This window comes from Arvicanthis niloticus, chromosome 2, assembly GCF_011762505.2.
Source record: "Arvicanthis niloticus isolate mArvNil1 chromosome 2, mArvNil1.pat.X, whole genome shotgun sequence".
Taxonomy (NCBI): domain Eukaryota; kingdom Metazoa; phylum Chordata; class Mammalia; order Rodentia; family Muridae; genus Arvicanthis; species Arvicanthis niloticus.
Window position 1 is genome coordinate 29,633,211 of NC_047659.1, and position 13,065 is coordinate 29,646,275.

A 13,065-nucleotide genomic window follows, 5' to 3' on the forward strand; every position below is an offset into this window, starting at 1 on the left:
GATGCCATCCTTTATCCAACTACAGCATTCACAATGACTTCACCCCTCATCCTGTGTTGAGACTTCATGGTGGTGCTGAGAAAAGGAAGAAGCCTTTCTTTCCCAAGAAGAATAAGCGTAAGAGAAAGGCTAAGTTTGCTGTGCTGAAATACTGTAAGGTGGATAAAATGCAAAATTAGTTGCCTTTGTTGAGAGTGTCCTTCTGATGAAAGTGGCACTGGAGATTTCATGGTCAGTCACTTTGACAGGCAGCACTGTGACAAGTATTGTCTGACTTACTGCTTCAGCAAGCCAGAAGACAGGTAATAGTTAACAAAAAGGCAGGAACTGAAAAAAAAATAAAACATAAACAAGTATATTCATTAATGAGTATGCAAATTTCATTTTGTCTTTAATAGATGGTGAAATTATATGTATAGCAAAGGAATTGCTTTAAAATATTCTGAATTTTTATTGTGTGTGCATGATTATGCATGTGTGGACATATGGGGGGCCATAGGACAACTTTGTGGGCCATTTCTCTCAATCCATCTCTATCTGGTTTATAAGGATTGAACATTAGACTTATATACCAAGCATTTTTACCTGCTGAGCCATCTTGCCAGCCCAAAACACTGTTTGAAAATACATTTCTTTATGATTTGTTATCAGTTAAGTTCTTAAATTGTATGCCTATTTTTATGTATTTATATACCCAGGGTTGCATAAACATTTCTCAAGCAAAAAGGAACCATTGTAAGGTGGCTGTTAAATTGCTGTTTTCACAGGTCCTGTGGCTGGTACAAACATGCTAAAAGCATCAAAGCCTGCCTGTTTTTTAATGATACAGCTCTGTAGAGTTTGCTGGGTCTAATTTTCAACTTAACTCCATTGATAATATGAATAAAATTATGATATGACTATCATAATTTTATTTGAAAATAAAATTTGAAAGGACAAATGTGAGAGGCAATATAAGATGGAAAATGATAACCAGTGTAGTTATGTCCCCTATTTTTCTTTCAGTTGCTTACCTGGAGAAGCAATGTTAAAGAAGAGGTGAAAAACAGAATTACAAGGACTATTGACCCAATAATAAGGTCATTGGAAAAGAAAGACTGAGGCGGAGAGAAACCTGAGGGCCTTCACCTTATGAGGGGTTTATATAGTCACTGCTAACTCTACTGAGCATCACACAAATATCTGTTCCGCAGAGTGGCATTTACTGAGGACATACAACTGGGGTCATGGTACTATAAAACTCTGGACTCAATCATGCTACACTGTGAACAAAAAATGTCCCTCAAGGGGCTTCTTTGCCAGATGATGGACTTTGAGGAAGTGGCTGGATTCTGAGGACTCTTCTCTAACAGAGTCATGTCTTCATAGACTCATAATATAACGGTATGATCAAGAAATGTTAAAAAGGAAAAAATTTAGACCTAGTTGAAGAAAGTAGGCCACAGAAACCATACCCTGGGCCCTCCCTGTCTTGCTTTTTCTCTGCCTCCTATCTAGCATGAGATCACGCACTGATGCCGCAGTGATGTTCTACCCAAGCACACTTGACCAAGAACCCTCTGAAACCGTGAGCCAAAATAGACCCCTTGAGGTGTTCCCACGGGCACTTCAGTCGTCCAATGCCAAAATAGCTTACCGTGATAACCTAAAGAGGAGAAAAGCTGTCAAAAAGCAACTGGACAGAGACGACGTCATGACTGAGGGTCACATCCTCGTCTGTCAGCCCCAAGTGGAAAACAAACAAGAAAGTAGCAGGAAGGGCAAAGCCATAGCCTCTGGTCAAACTTGATGAATTTCTCTCTTAGCATCATCATAATTTAACACGGAAATCATTTCTATACGTATTTTAGAATTCATAGGAATCTGATTGAAGAAAAAGTGTGTGCACCATTTACTTCTCAGACCCTGGCTTACTACCACTATAGCTCAGCTGAGTAAAACCCAAACATCCCTCCGTTGGATCTCTCATACAAACCATAGATATTTATTTCTCTAGCTATAAATGCCAAAGCCCCATCTTCAGACTCTGTTACAGACCAGTTTTTATACCCTAGAAATGGACGGTTAAGACTCTCTGACCCAGAAGCATGAAGGCCTTTGGTCTGCTTGTTTCCAAGAGAAATCCAACCCTGAGCATGTCTAGGACATTTATCTGAAGGTCCTTCAACACATCAACCTTCTGTTTGAAGTTTACCTTCCTCCTTAAGAAGCACAGGCCATATCTTCGCATATAAAACAACTTTAAAATGGAATTCCTTCACTCCGTTGTAGACTGTGGCTTTTCAACCCTCTTGAGTACCTTTGTTCACATCCAAAGCAGTTAATAATTTTCCTTCTCCAAACTTCTGTGCTAGAAATCTGCCACTTAGTATCAACCATCAGTTAGCAAAGCATGAAGCATATCCACATAGGAATGTAAGCAATGTACAAGACTGCACAATACATATGCACATGTGGGTGCACAGACATTTAGACAAACATAGTTACACAGCTTATTGAAAACAAATATCTTCAAAAATTAATATATACTTATCCTTAGAATAGTATGTAGTACATAGACATTTAAATGCATGCTTTTATATATGCATTAAAACAAAACATATACATTATAATTGGTGCAATTTTCTTTCCCCTTATCTCTCACCACTATCTCTAAAGGTATTGATAACCACTTTATGTTTTCTTTCAATATTTAAAGACTGTATTTTTCTGTGTAATAAATGCGTTGAATTAAGACCCGTCATCTTTCTCACTGAAAATGACCGCGTTTCTCCCTTTAAAATGCTTTACAATTTAGACATTTGGAAATGAAAGAGCTTGGGAACATGAAAGCAACTACTATGTATGGTTCGCCCTGGCCCCATTTTGCAAAATACTCTGAGCATCTAAATTTCCTTTAAGTCATTCAGAATTCTACATGGCTGTGCCAAGCACTCTCTGCACAGGCCAGTGTCAGTGTTAGTGTGCTTGATATTCAGTCAGGTGGGGACAACACTTAAGAGACCAGAATGTAACACGGAGCAGCGGGCTGAAAACAATCTATTTACAAGGATATGCGTTGACAGCCCAAAGCAGCATATTACCATAAGCACTGACTATCGGAGAGCAGTGGGTCTCAGGCAACTTTTTCTGCTTTTTGATTCTCCTTATTCATTCTTCTCTTTAAAAAAATAAAAAAAAAAATCTTTGTCATTATTTGTACAGGAAGCTACCAGGATCTGTATTAAGATATATTGGAGCAGTAAAAGTGGGGTGCTAGGTAGCACTTACACAAAAGCCAATGGCAGCCTGTGCACATGACCCACTGTAAGTGGCCCAGTGTCAGTATAGGCACGTCTCAGGTGCATACTGCATTATCCTGTTAAGGTGACCCACAAAGTAATGTGGGCTGTGATGTAGCTCTGTGAAAGAGCCCTTGCCTAGAACACCCAAGTCCTTGGTTTACATCCACAGAAAAAACCAAAAATGTTAAGTAACGTGACAGCCTGTGTGAAGTCCCCTACTCTGATGAAAGGCCTTGCTGGGGACCACTGAGTGACTTTTTGTATTTTCTTCTATCTAGAGATAATCTTGGCCCTTCGCCACCTGCCTGGTAGCCAGAGCAGAAGTTAACAGGCCTGTCCAAACAGACTCCTCAGGACTAAAGAATCTGATATGTGCTTACTAAACCATTCTGGCAAGCTTCTCTGTCCTTCCTTACATACTGGGTAGTGAGAGACAGAGGCTATAGGCTGGCAGCTTCAACCTGGACCCCCCACAAGGATACTATCTATATCTATCTGTGGGCCAGACTCAAATAAACAAACAAACAAACAAACAAAAAAGAATGAACATAAAAAACAAACAAACAAAAAGAACCCACCACAGTGTTGAAATCTCTCTTAGACTATGGAGTTGAGACCGTGCTGACAGGCTTTATTCTTAGAGTAAAACACCTGTCTGTAAGCAAGATGACCTGTTACAGACTCACTGCATGGACACACTGACTGGAAGCATGTCTGATATGCTGAGCTCCGTACACCTCACAAGATCTGCAGTAGCACAGTGTGGTAGGTAGGGGCTCCCCAGCCCCCCCAGAGGACATGCCGTTCTGAGCTCTCAGTGCCTGTTTGACTTCGGGTTGCAGCTGGCCACCTAAGTGAAGCTTCTCCACACACCTATCTAGCAGACCTACTCCAAGAGCTCTGCTTTGATCTGGGCAAACCCCACACTTACAGCCATCAATGCATTGGCACTGAGAGAGACTGCTGGGGATGTGGCACTCCAGGTGTGGCTTTATCTGGCACTCCACCGGCTCAGCTATTTAGGCCTAGTCTTCTCCATTGGCTTGAAGCTCTGTTCACACCATCTCGGGTAACACATCACATTATTCTTCCTTATAAAAACAAATAAACTGGAATGAGCATTCAGGGTCAGGTCAGCCCTCAGAACATCTCCGTCTTCCCCTCTGATTTATGTACCACGGTTCCCGTCCCACCCCAGAACGCTCCTCAGTCTGCCCACCTTCCTCACCTCCGTGGATGTATACAGACAGCCCCAGGAGCTCAGCCTGCGGGCCACCACTGAGTCACTGGGAACACAGCACTGCAGTACCTAGCCCTACCCGCCATCGGCTCTAGCCGGCAAATCAGGGTACCACACTCTTCACTTCCCACCTTACAGGAAAAATCTGCTGTCCTAAGAGGCTGGACCAAAAGGAAAAACAAATGTTTCTCTACTTATAATGCTTCCCCTCTGACCTGGTGCATCTGAAATTTACACAGTTCTAGAGAACAAGGAGCTGCTCACATTAGTTCCTAGGCGACTCTGCTGCTTGGCGGCAGCTGGCTTCTAAAAGCGTTTCTGGAAAGAGAGGCAACAAACTCCGACCCACTTCAAAGCAACACTGCCCCAAGTTTAAAATCATAGTCAGAAATAAAACTTACAACTCAACAAAGAATCAGACGTTTCATAACTGAGTGTGGAAGGAGCCAGGGTGTAAGAAAATAGTCGGGCCTCCTAAAGAACCTTACTGGGAGGCTGCTTGACTAAGCTCCCACAGTCTCTTCCATTCCTCAGCCCTACCTGCCAGAGCAGGTCTTTTTGACTTCAACCCCCGACTTCGCAGCTACAGCCCCTCACAAGGAATTGACAATCCGGTCATTTGAAGCACGCTGGGAGAAACGCAGAGGGAGTTTGCAGGAGAAGAGTTAGAGTTACAGCTAACACAGGCAGGAAGGGAGAATGGGAAGCCTTCTGAGACCTGAGAGCTGCTGTCTTTCGTGGACAGCAGTTACCCTACATACATCTATACTGATCTATACCATAGGGTTCTTTTTTCCTCTGTTATAATCTGTTTATTGAGTGATTTAGCCAGAGACCCTTATATAACACATTTCTGTTTTGAATGTGGCAACATGCATGACATTACACTCACAAAATTCAGATGCCTCACAGGATGTCCCATGGGCAACCCCTCACCATCCTTCTTTACAAGGTTTCTATGGAAGTGATGCAGAAACAGATGCTGCCCCCAGGAAGCGTAAAAAAGACGAATCCAACCGTCAGCTTTAACCTCTGTGTACAATGTACAGCATACTACGCTACAAATTCAGGGATTGCAGAAAATCATTTCAATCTGATGGTAAAACATTGCAGGAGGCTGAGCTATCGGGGAACAGGAATCCAGTTTTCTAAGACCAAACACACATGAGTTCACTCCAGTCTTCCAGGGCAAAGTAGAGGGACACCACCTACCGCCTCTGCACTGGAGTATTGTGAGCACGACCCTTCGCATCTGATTTCCTTAACAAAGAAGCAGCAGAAACCTCACTGTTTGTCTGGCCAGTAAGCACATAATAACACAGCTATAGCTTTGGACCTTCCATTCATGCAAGCTCAATAAACAATGTTATTATATAAAGAATGAGTCTTTCCTACGAACCTCGAGACTGAAAAACAGCACTTTCTGAATAGTTTAAGCCAGTCTACGAGGGGCAGTTACCCCTCATGAATCAAGCGTGGCCCTGGTCACAGAGAAATCCCAACAACCTATTCTCTTAGGTGCCTTCGCTATCAAGTTAATTTCCCTTTTGCTTGACAATAAATAATTTCAGTTAGCTACAAACTACACAGAGCACACACAGCTGCCAGCAAGCACCCCAATGCTGTTGGCTTTCAGCTCCATGTTTCCTGCGTTGCCTAAGAAATAGGAGGGGGGAGTGGGAGGAGGAAGAGGAGGAGAGAGGGAACCGGCTATCTATGAAATACTTACAGCCTCCGAGTCTTCAACTCCATGCAGGTACAAATTGTCATACATGGAGGTCTGATAACCCACAGCACCTCTTTTAAGGCAAAAACAAAATTGCTGCAGAAACCACAGCTAGGGCTTTAAGAAAAATAAAATAAAATAAAATAAAATAAAAGGCCTCTTTGGAAGAACTTCGGTGCCTTATCAATTCCTGTGGATTTACCAGGCAAGATGTTATTCATTCACATCATACAGGGCGAGGTTATCCCCAGAGACATGCAGACCTGGCATTTTATCTGCCTCTCCAATACAGAGCATAAAAAGCAAAAGCCTTCCTCAAGCACAGACTGGTGACAGAGCTAGGAAAGCGGCCTCTGATTGGCTCAGCTTCCCTGCTTCAGTCAGCTGAAGAGCGTTCCCTGAGAGAGTGGAGGGTGACTCTGAGCATCCTATCCAGCAGAGAGATGCTTCCTGTTTCACACGCATTGCTAGTTCTACAACGAACACTCAGCAATAGCCGAACGGCTGTCTGAATGTTTAGGAAGGGGGGCTATCAGATACTCAGCCATTCATCCTCTTGGTTAAATGCACAGTTGGAGGAGGGGGCAAAGGAGAGGTTTCATTTTTGAATATTTCATAAAGACAGGCATAGGCAGATACCAATCTCCATCCAACATCTGTACTTTGCAGAGGCGATATAAGTTAAGGGACATTAAGTCATATAGAAAAATTTAATCTAAATGAAGGGAATTAGATAAAATACCAGATGGTAAGATTGGTGGCATTTCTATAGGAAAAGTTTTCAATATTTTCACCAGTGTCTCTCTCTGCCTTCCTGGCAAGATAACAGCCTTGTGTCACTAGTGGAGTCTGTAGAGGTAGCCAAAACCTCTCAACTTTTAGATGCAAAATTGAATGCTCCTTGAGTTCAGTTTATTTAATTAACACGCCTCTTTAAGCAACAGACTAAGCTTTTGCGAGAATCCTCCCTCTGCTTCTTATACCTCAGTTTCCTGTACCTTTAATAATCTAGAACACTGCCGATCCTTCCCCACAACTCACACAGGAAGGTCTCACCCCAACCCTCCGATTTCACAGCATACTCACACTGATGAAGGACAAATTCTATTAATGGGGTCACCTGAGATAAAGTTCCTCTACTTACCTCTGGCAGTCTGCTCCCCAGTAACGGATTGCAGCCAGACCCAGGAAAACCTACAGCTCACTCTAAAAAGATTCCAGCTAAATTTGAAAAGAAATTGGTGAGGGGCGAATGGCATCGTGTTGAAGCTGCATGAATCTACCTTGCCAGCTGACCTGGGCCAGTCAGGCATTGCCTCTGTGGGCTTCCATTTCTTCAGCTGTGACACTGAGGAAAGAAATAACTCGGAGAAAGAACTTTGCGGCTCTAAAGTGTGACATAAACACCAGCGACAACCCTGCTTTGTTGGCCAGAAGTCATTGGCTGTAGCTTCGGCAAGGAGTCACCAGCCCAGACCTGGGAAAGGAAGCCAGACTCTCAGCCAGTCTGAAAAGTCTAGAGCAACAAACCAACTCATCAAAAGAGACCCAAGAGCTACCAGAGCTGAGAGCAGGACATCCCTTCTTCCCAGTCTGTGATGGCCCCAACCATTGATGACTTTCAGTTATGTTTGTGTACCTCAATCACTTTCAAATCTAGAAGATAGCAAAGCGACCTGGATCCTCCAGACCCACTAGATGACCAGTTCACACAGGATAGCTGTCATCTTTGAGTCTGTGCCTACCCAGAGGACAGCAGGAAAAGAGATGTGCTCAAAAAAGTCTACATAGAGAAACACTGAGCAGGCTCCACCTGCTGACAGTTGTGGGCTGACCCCAGATGCTGGCCAGTGGACCACTCAGCTCCCCTGAGCCCCGCACTGCAAAAGGACTGGGTCAGAGGAATTCTAAGCTCAACTATATTTTAATATTGATTATTAATTTGCGGGGATTGTGTATGATGTATTTTCATGATTCACCCCCAACTCCTCCCTCTAACTCCACACAGACACACTTCCCACCTACCCCCAACTTCAGATTGTTATTTTAATGAGCTTTTTAGCTACTGCCATATAACATCTCAGCCAGAATGTACAGAAAGCCAAGACAGGTCTTTTTTGTTTTGTTTTGTTTTGTTTTGTTTCTCCTCAAATTCTCCAGGATAGTTTCTTACTTTACTATTTCAGCTGAGAGTATAGATGTTTCCTGATTATTTTTAAACAAGAATCAACTAAAAAGGAGGAGAAAAAAAAAGTTGTCTGTTTTCAGAATTGGCCAAAATGGGTGAAACGCTCCCTGCTGGGAAACTCTGCAAGGCTCGGCTGCTCCCCAACACCTGGCTGCCTCTAGTACTACTTGCCAACGCTGATGCAAGGCCTAAGAGGCAGGTTGTCCAGAGCAGGGGCTTGCATCATGAGGGGCTTGTCAATACAGAGGTCCAGGGTCAAGCACAGCAACTGTGTTACTCCTTGCAAACCCATACCCACCTCAGGAAGGGGTGGAGTAGACCGTGGCAGGTCGAGGCTGCCTCTGCCTGCTTCTCAGGAATTAGAGAAATAATATCAGACTCACATTCACAAGCCAATAAAGGACCCCAGAAGTCATCTAATCCAGACATTTTTTCTTACACAGAAAGGATAAATTGATTTCTTCAAAGCTTGTATTCTATACATATTTTCTTGGCTTATGTTATATGTAACTTGGAGTGTCCTCTTCTCTGCCTGGCCCTGTCCCCCAAACGGCATAACCGCAGTTTAGCTCTGTCTCTCCCCCTCCATCCTTTTCTCTCTCTCCCTTCTGTTCTCTTCCTTCCTCTGTTACACAGGGTCTCACTTTGTTGCCAAGGTAACCTCAATCTTGAGATCTTCCTTCACATAACTCCTGAGTTCTGGGATTACATGCCCACTCCACCACAATCAATTTTCCTCTTCCTCTTCCTCCTCCTCCTCTTCCTCTTCTTCCTCCTCTTCTTCCTCCTTTTCCATCTCCTCTCCTCTCATCTCCAATTCTGTGTGTATATGCGGTGTATATTCATGTATATGAATACTGTATATGCATGCTGAATCCAGAGTTCAGAAGAACTTTGGTGAGGGACTTGTGTCTGGGACTCTCGGGCATCAACAGAAAAAGGAACTTAGGAGAACTGTAGAAGGACTTGGGAACTGACCATCTCAGTCCCTAAATGCTCTGCCTGGCTTAGAAGTTCTGAAAGGTCCCTCGATGCCCCTGTTTCAATCCTCTCAAGTCCCCAGCTTTTGATGAAAGAGTCCAGTGACTCCACTAGGTTCAAATTCCAAGAGCCAAATTTTAAGTGTATACCCCCACAGCAAGACGTGCAAAGAAACCAAGGATGGGACCCTCACACTTTTGACTCTGAGTTTTCCAGGCTGAAAGAATGACCAAGAAACCACGTCCCTCCTCTAATCTCCTTCTGATCTACGTCAAATTAAACTAGGATTCCAGGAAAGCCCCGAGGCCCATCCTGCATTCGTATTCCCCAGTGTCACACCTGCCTCTCACTGCCGAGTAGCTTCCAAAACCACAGAAGCTGCCCCAATGCCAGGGTGCTCCCGACAGAGTTTCCACAAACCCACTTCCTTTCACCTCTGCATACACAACCAGTGGCTCAAAGTCAGAAGATTCTACACACAGGCATCACCTGTATGCTTCTATGCCTGTAAATCCTACGTGGTTCTTGGAGAGTTGCTGTTTGGTATTGGACAATGTCTCAACTGTTTTGGTAAGGTGGAGGAAATGGCAGGGTCCTTACAAAACCACTTACTATAACAAGACAAAATTTCTTCCTCTAGCCATGGTGATCTATGAGAAGTTACCTTCTTTACCAAGCACTGAGCTTTGTGAGTCAACAAACCTATGTGCTTTCCCAGAAAATAGCAGACCCAGGATTTTTGTTCTCTCATATTTGGTAAGGGGAGCAGAGGGAAACAAAATGGTGAGGTGGCATGCTATGAATTGTGGGTAGCCATGAACAAGACAGTTGGGGCAGTTTTAGAAGTTTTAAAAGAAATCAATACACAATTTTTTTTCCTGCCAGATTTCTCTGAAATCTAACTCTTCTAAGCCAATGTAATTATATATTCTATGGCAGGACTCTGAGAGGTCCAGAAAGAGGAGACAGGATACTCAGCCTTTCCGTTGGCTCCATGGACTGGAACACAAGCTCAAGCCCTCTGGCAGTTTGGTGTCTGTGCTCTGCTAACTGACTTTCTCCTCCCCTTTTCAAGCACTCAAGCACTCCTTGCCTCTAGATTTCTATGTAGCAGGGCAAGTGTGGCTTCTGTGGCTTTGACTGTGCCCTGACTTCCCCAGACAGGCAGTGGCAGCATGGCAGAAAGGGGAATAAGCAAAGAAAAATTAAAAAAAAAAAAAAAAGACACCGGATTCTACATTGGGTTCTCATGGGGCTTTTGCTAAAGCCTTCTGTGTTTGTCCTCACTAGCCCCATGTGTTCTGTGTAACAGATGAGTTCCAGAGCTGACGAGCTAATAGAATATATGGAAGGCACAGGGAGACATAGAGTGGGAAACTTGGCTTTTGTTTAAGGTAAGTAGAGTAGAAGCGGAGGTGTGTAGGCTGCCCCCTGGAAGGCCATGCACAGTGCACTGTGCACTGTGCACTGCGGCGGCTTCTACAACCCTCCGCCTATGGGGTAGATTTCCAAATATTTGCACCTGACACAGGCCTGATCCTGTCAATTCCCACTTAGGTGCCCGGGCTCTGTGACCAAAGCTGGGACTAGCATCCTGCCTCCTGTTGCCCTACTTAACTTCATGCCAGCTTCTTCCGGCTGCCTACCTGCTTTATCTGGCCTGGCTGATGGCTCCTTATGCTAATGTTGGCATGTTCCCTGGAGTACCTCGACCTCCCAGCACTCAGTGCTCTCTGGGCCTCTGGTGTGCTCTCCTGATCTCTCCAATTACTTGATTTGTTACCCCCCCCACACACACACACACATACTCAACAACATTGCCCAGGAAACCAACCCTCAGGAAGGCCCTTAACAAATGCTACTGCTGATCATAACCAGGAGGCAAGAGGAGAGTAGAAGGGACAGAGGGAACAGAGAAGCAGGACTCTTGAGATACCCCAGGTAAGACTACATGGACCAGCTCCCCCTCTTCCCTGTCATGTTTGATAGCTTCAGGAGAAAATACTTCATAATTCATAAAAGAGCTAGTGTGACGGTATATAAAATAGAATACCTGCGGCCTACTCAACTTGCCAGAAAGTGACAGATTCCCCTATGATTGACATATTACTCAGAATCTCTTACCTTCTCAAATTTCTGTTGGGAGAAAAAAAAATCAATCTCTTGGCAAAAAAAAAAAAAAAAAAAAAAAAAAAAAAATCCCATAATGCCACAATTTTCATGAATGCTATCTCATTTATTTTCGAAAATACACCTAGGAGATCATTCCATGGCTCTTCTGCCTGCTTCCTACCTCCTGTTACTAAGATTCCAGTTCCAGCTTCAGCTGTCAGTCACTGACTGCCCTTCACAGCCACAGTAAAGACCAGGGACACTAAGATCAAGACATGTCTGTGGCCGCAAAGCAAACTGGAGGATGACAGGCTACCACAGGCATACTGAAGCAAGACCTGGACCAAGGAGACGGCTGCCATCAAAGCTCTCACCTTTTGAGAAACACCAATGAGAAGTTGGAAGTAATTCCTTTATCTGAAGAGCTTCAGCAGGAGTGGGAGGTAGGAGGAGAGCAGCCTGCTCTCCCAGCAAAGCAGAGATGAATCAGCTACCAAAGTCCTACGTGGTGTGGTCCGGACCCCTCCCACCAACATGGGAGTCTTTCCACCCTATGATGCCAGGTTTGCTCCAGAAGATAAATGGTTTTGGGTTGGGTTGGGTTTGAATGTTAAATTTGTGAAATTTTCTTTTGTTATTCTGTGTGTGTGTGTGTGTGTGTGTGTGTGCGCGCGCGCGCGCGCGCGCCTTCCCTTTGAGGAAGAGCTTTTCTCTTTGATTTGATAACCAGTAAAAAGTCCATACATTCTTATGGGCCACCTAAAATTTCTTCCCCCCCCCTAAAAAAAAAAACAGATTTTGCTGGCCTTATTAAAAGTTTTTAATGCCTTCTCACTATTTTGGAGTAAAGACCAAATCCTGAATATGAACCAGCATAGTATTTCATTTCTTAGATTCCTCATTCTGCACTCTCTCCCCTGTGTAGCCAACCCAGAGTCCTTCAACACATCCATTGCCATCCAGGCTTAGTCTATCCTGACCCCTTACCCTGAACTCTACTTCTTCCTGGAAGAGTTCTCACACACAGGTGAGGATGATGCATAAAGTCTATAACTCACGGGAATGTGAGTTCTATGGTACCTTGACTAGTGTTCTGTTGCTGTGAAAAGACACCAGACAACTCTTATAAGGGGAAGCATTTAACTGGGGCTGCTTACAGTTTCAGAGGTTTGGTGCATTATTGTCATGGCAGGTACCACGCTGGCAGACAAAGTGCTGGAGAACAAGCTGGGAGTTCTATGTTTATATCCACAGGCAACAGGGAGAGCCGCTGGTCCTAGCTTGGGCTTTTGAAACCTCAAAGTGACACACTTCCTCTAATAAAGCTACATCAGAAAGGCCACACCTCCTAAACCCTCCCAAGTAATGCCACTCCCTAATGACTAAGAATTTAAACATGGGAGTCACTCTAAATCAAACCGTCACATATAGGAAGAGAGCCTATAGCACTTTAATCAGCAACATGGTCCCATTGCCAAACATAGTATCTTGTGCATGAATGGCTTTCCCCAAATCCAATAGTTTACAACTATCT

General features: G+C 44.0%; 1 protein-coding gene across 4 annotated transcripts in view; it reads right to left on the reverse strand.

Moving 5' to 3' along the window:
* Cacnb4 (calcium voltage-gated channel auxiliary subunit beta 4) overlaps nucleotides 1-13,065 on the reverse strand; it is a 244,806-nt gene that overhangs the window by 123,982 nt on the left and 107,759 nt on the right. The window contains exons 1-2 of one of the 4 annotated variants that reach the window (XM_034494567.2): nucleotides 6,254-6,562; nucleotides 4,216-4,375 (exon numbers count right to left, since the gene is read on the reverse strand). The exons of 2 other annotated variants lie outside the window; for them this stretch is intronic. In XM_034494567.2, coding sequence (XP_034350458.1) covers nucleotides 4,216-4,221 — 6 coding nt within the window. In that variant the 5' untranslated portion in view covers nucleotides 4,222-4,375; nucleotides 6,254-6,562. Of the gene's footprint in view, nucleotides 1-4,215; nucleotides 4,376-6,253; nucleotides 6,564-13,065 lie in introns of those variants that run through there. One more of the 4 variants, XM_034494566.2, reaches the window with a different exon arrangement.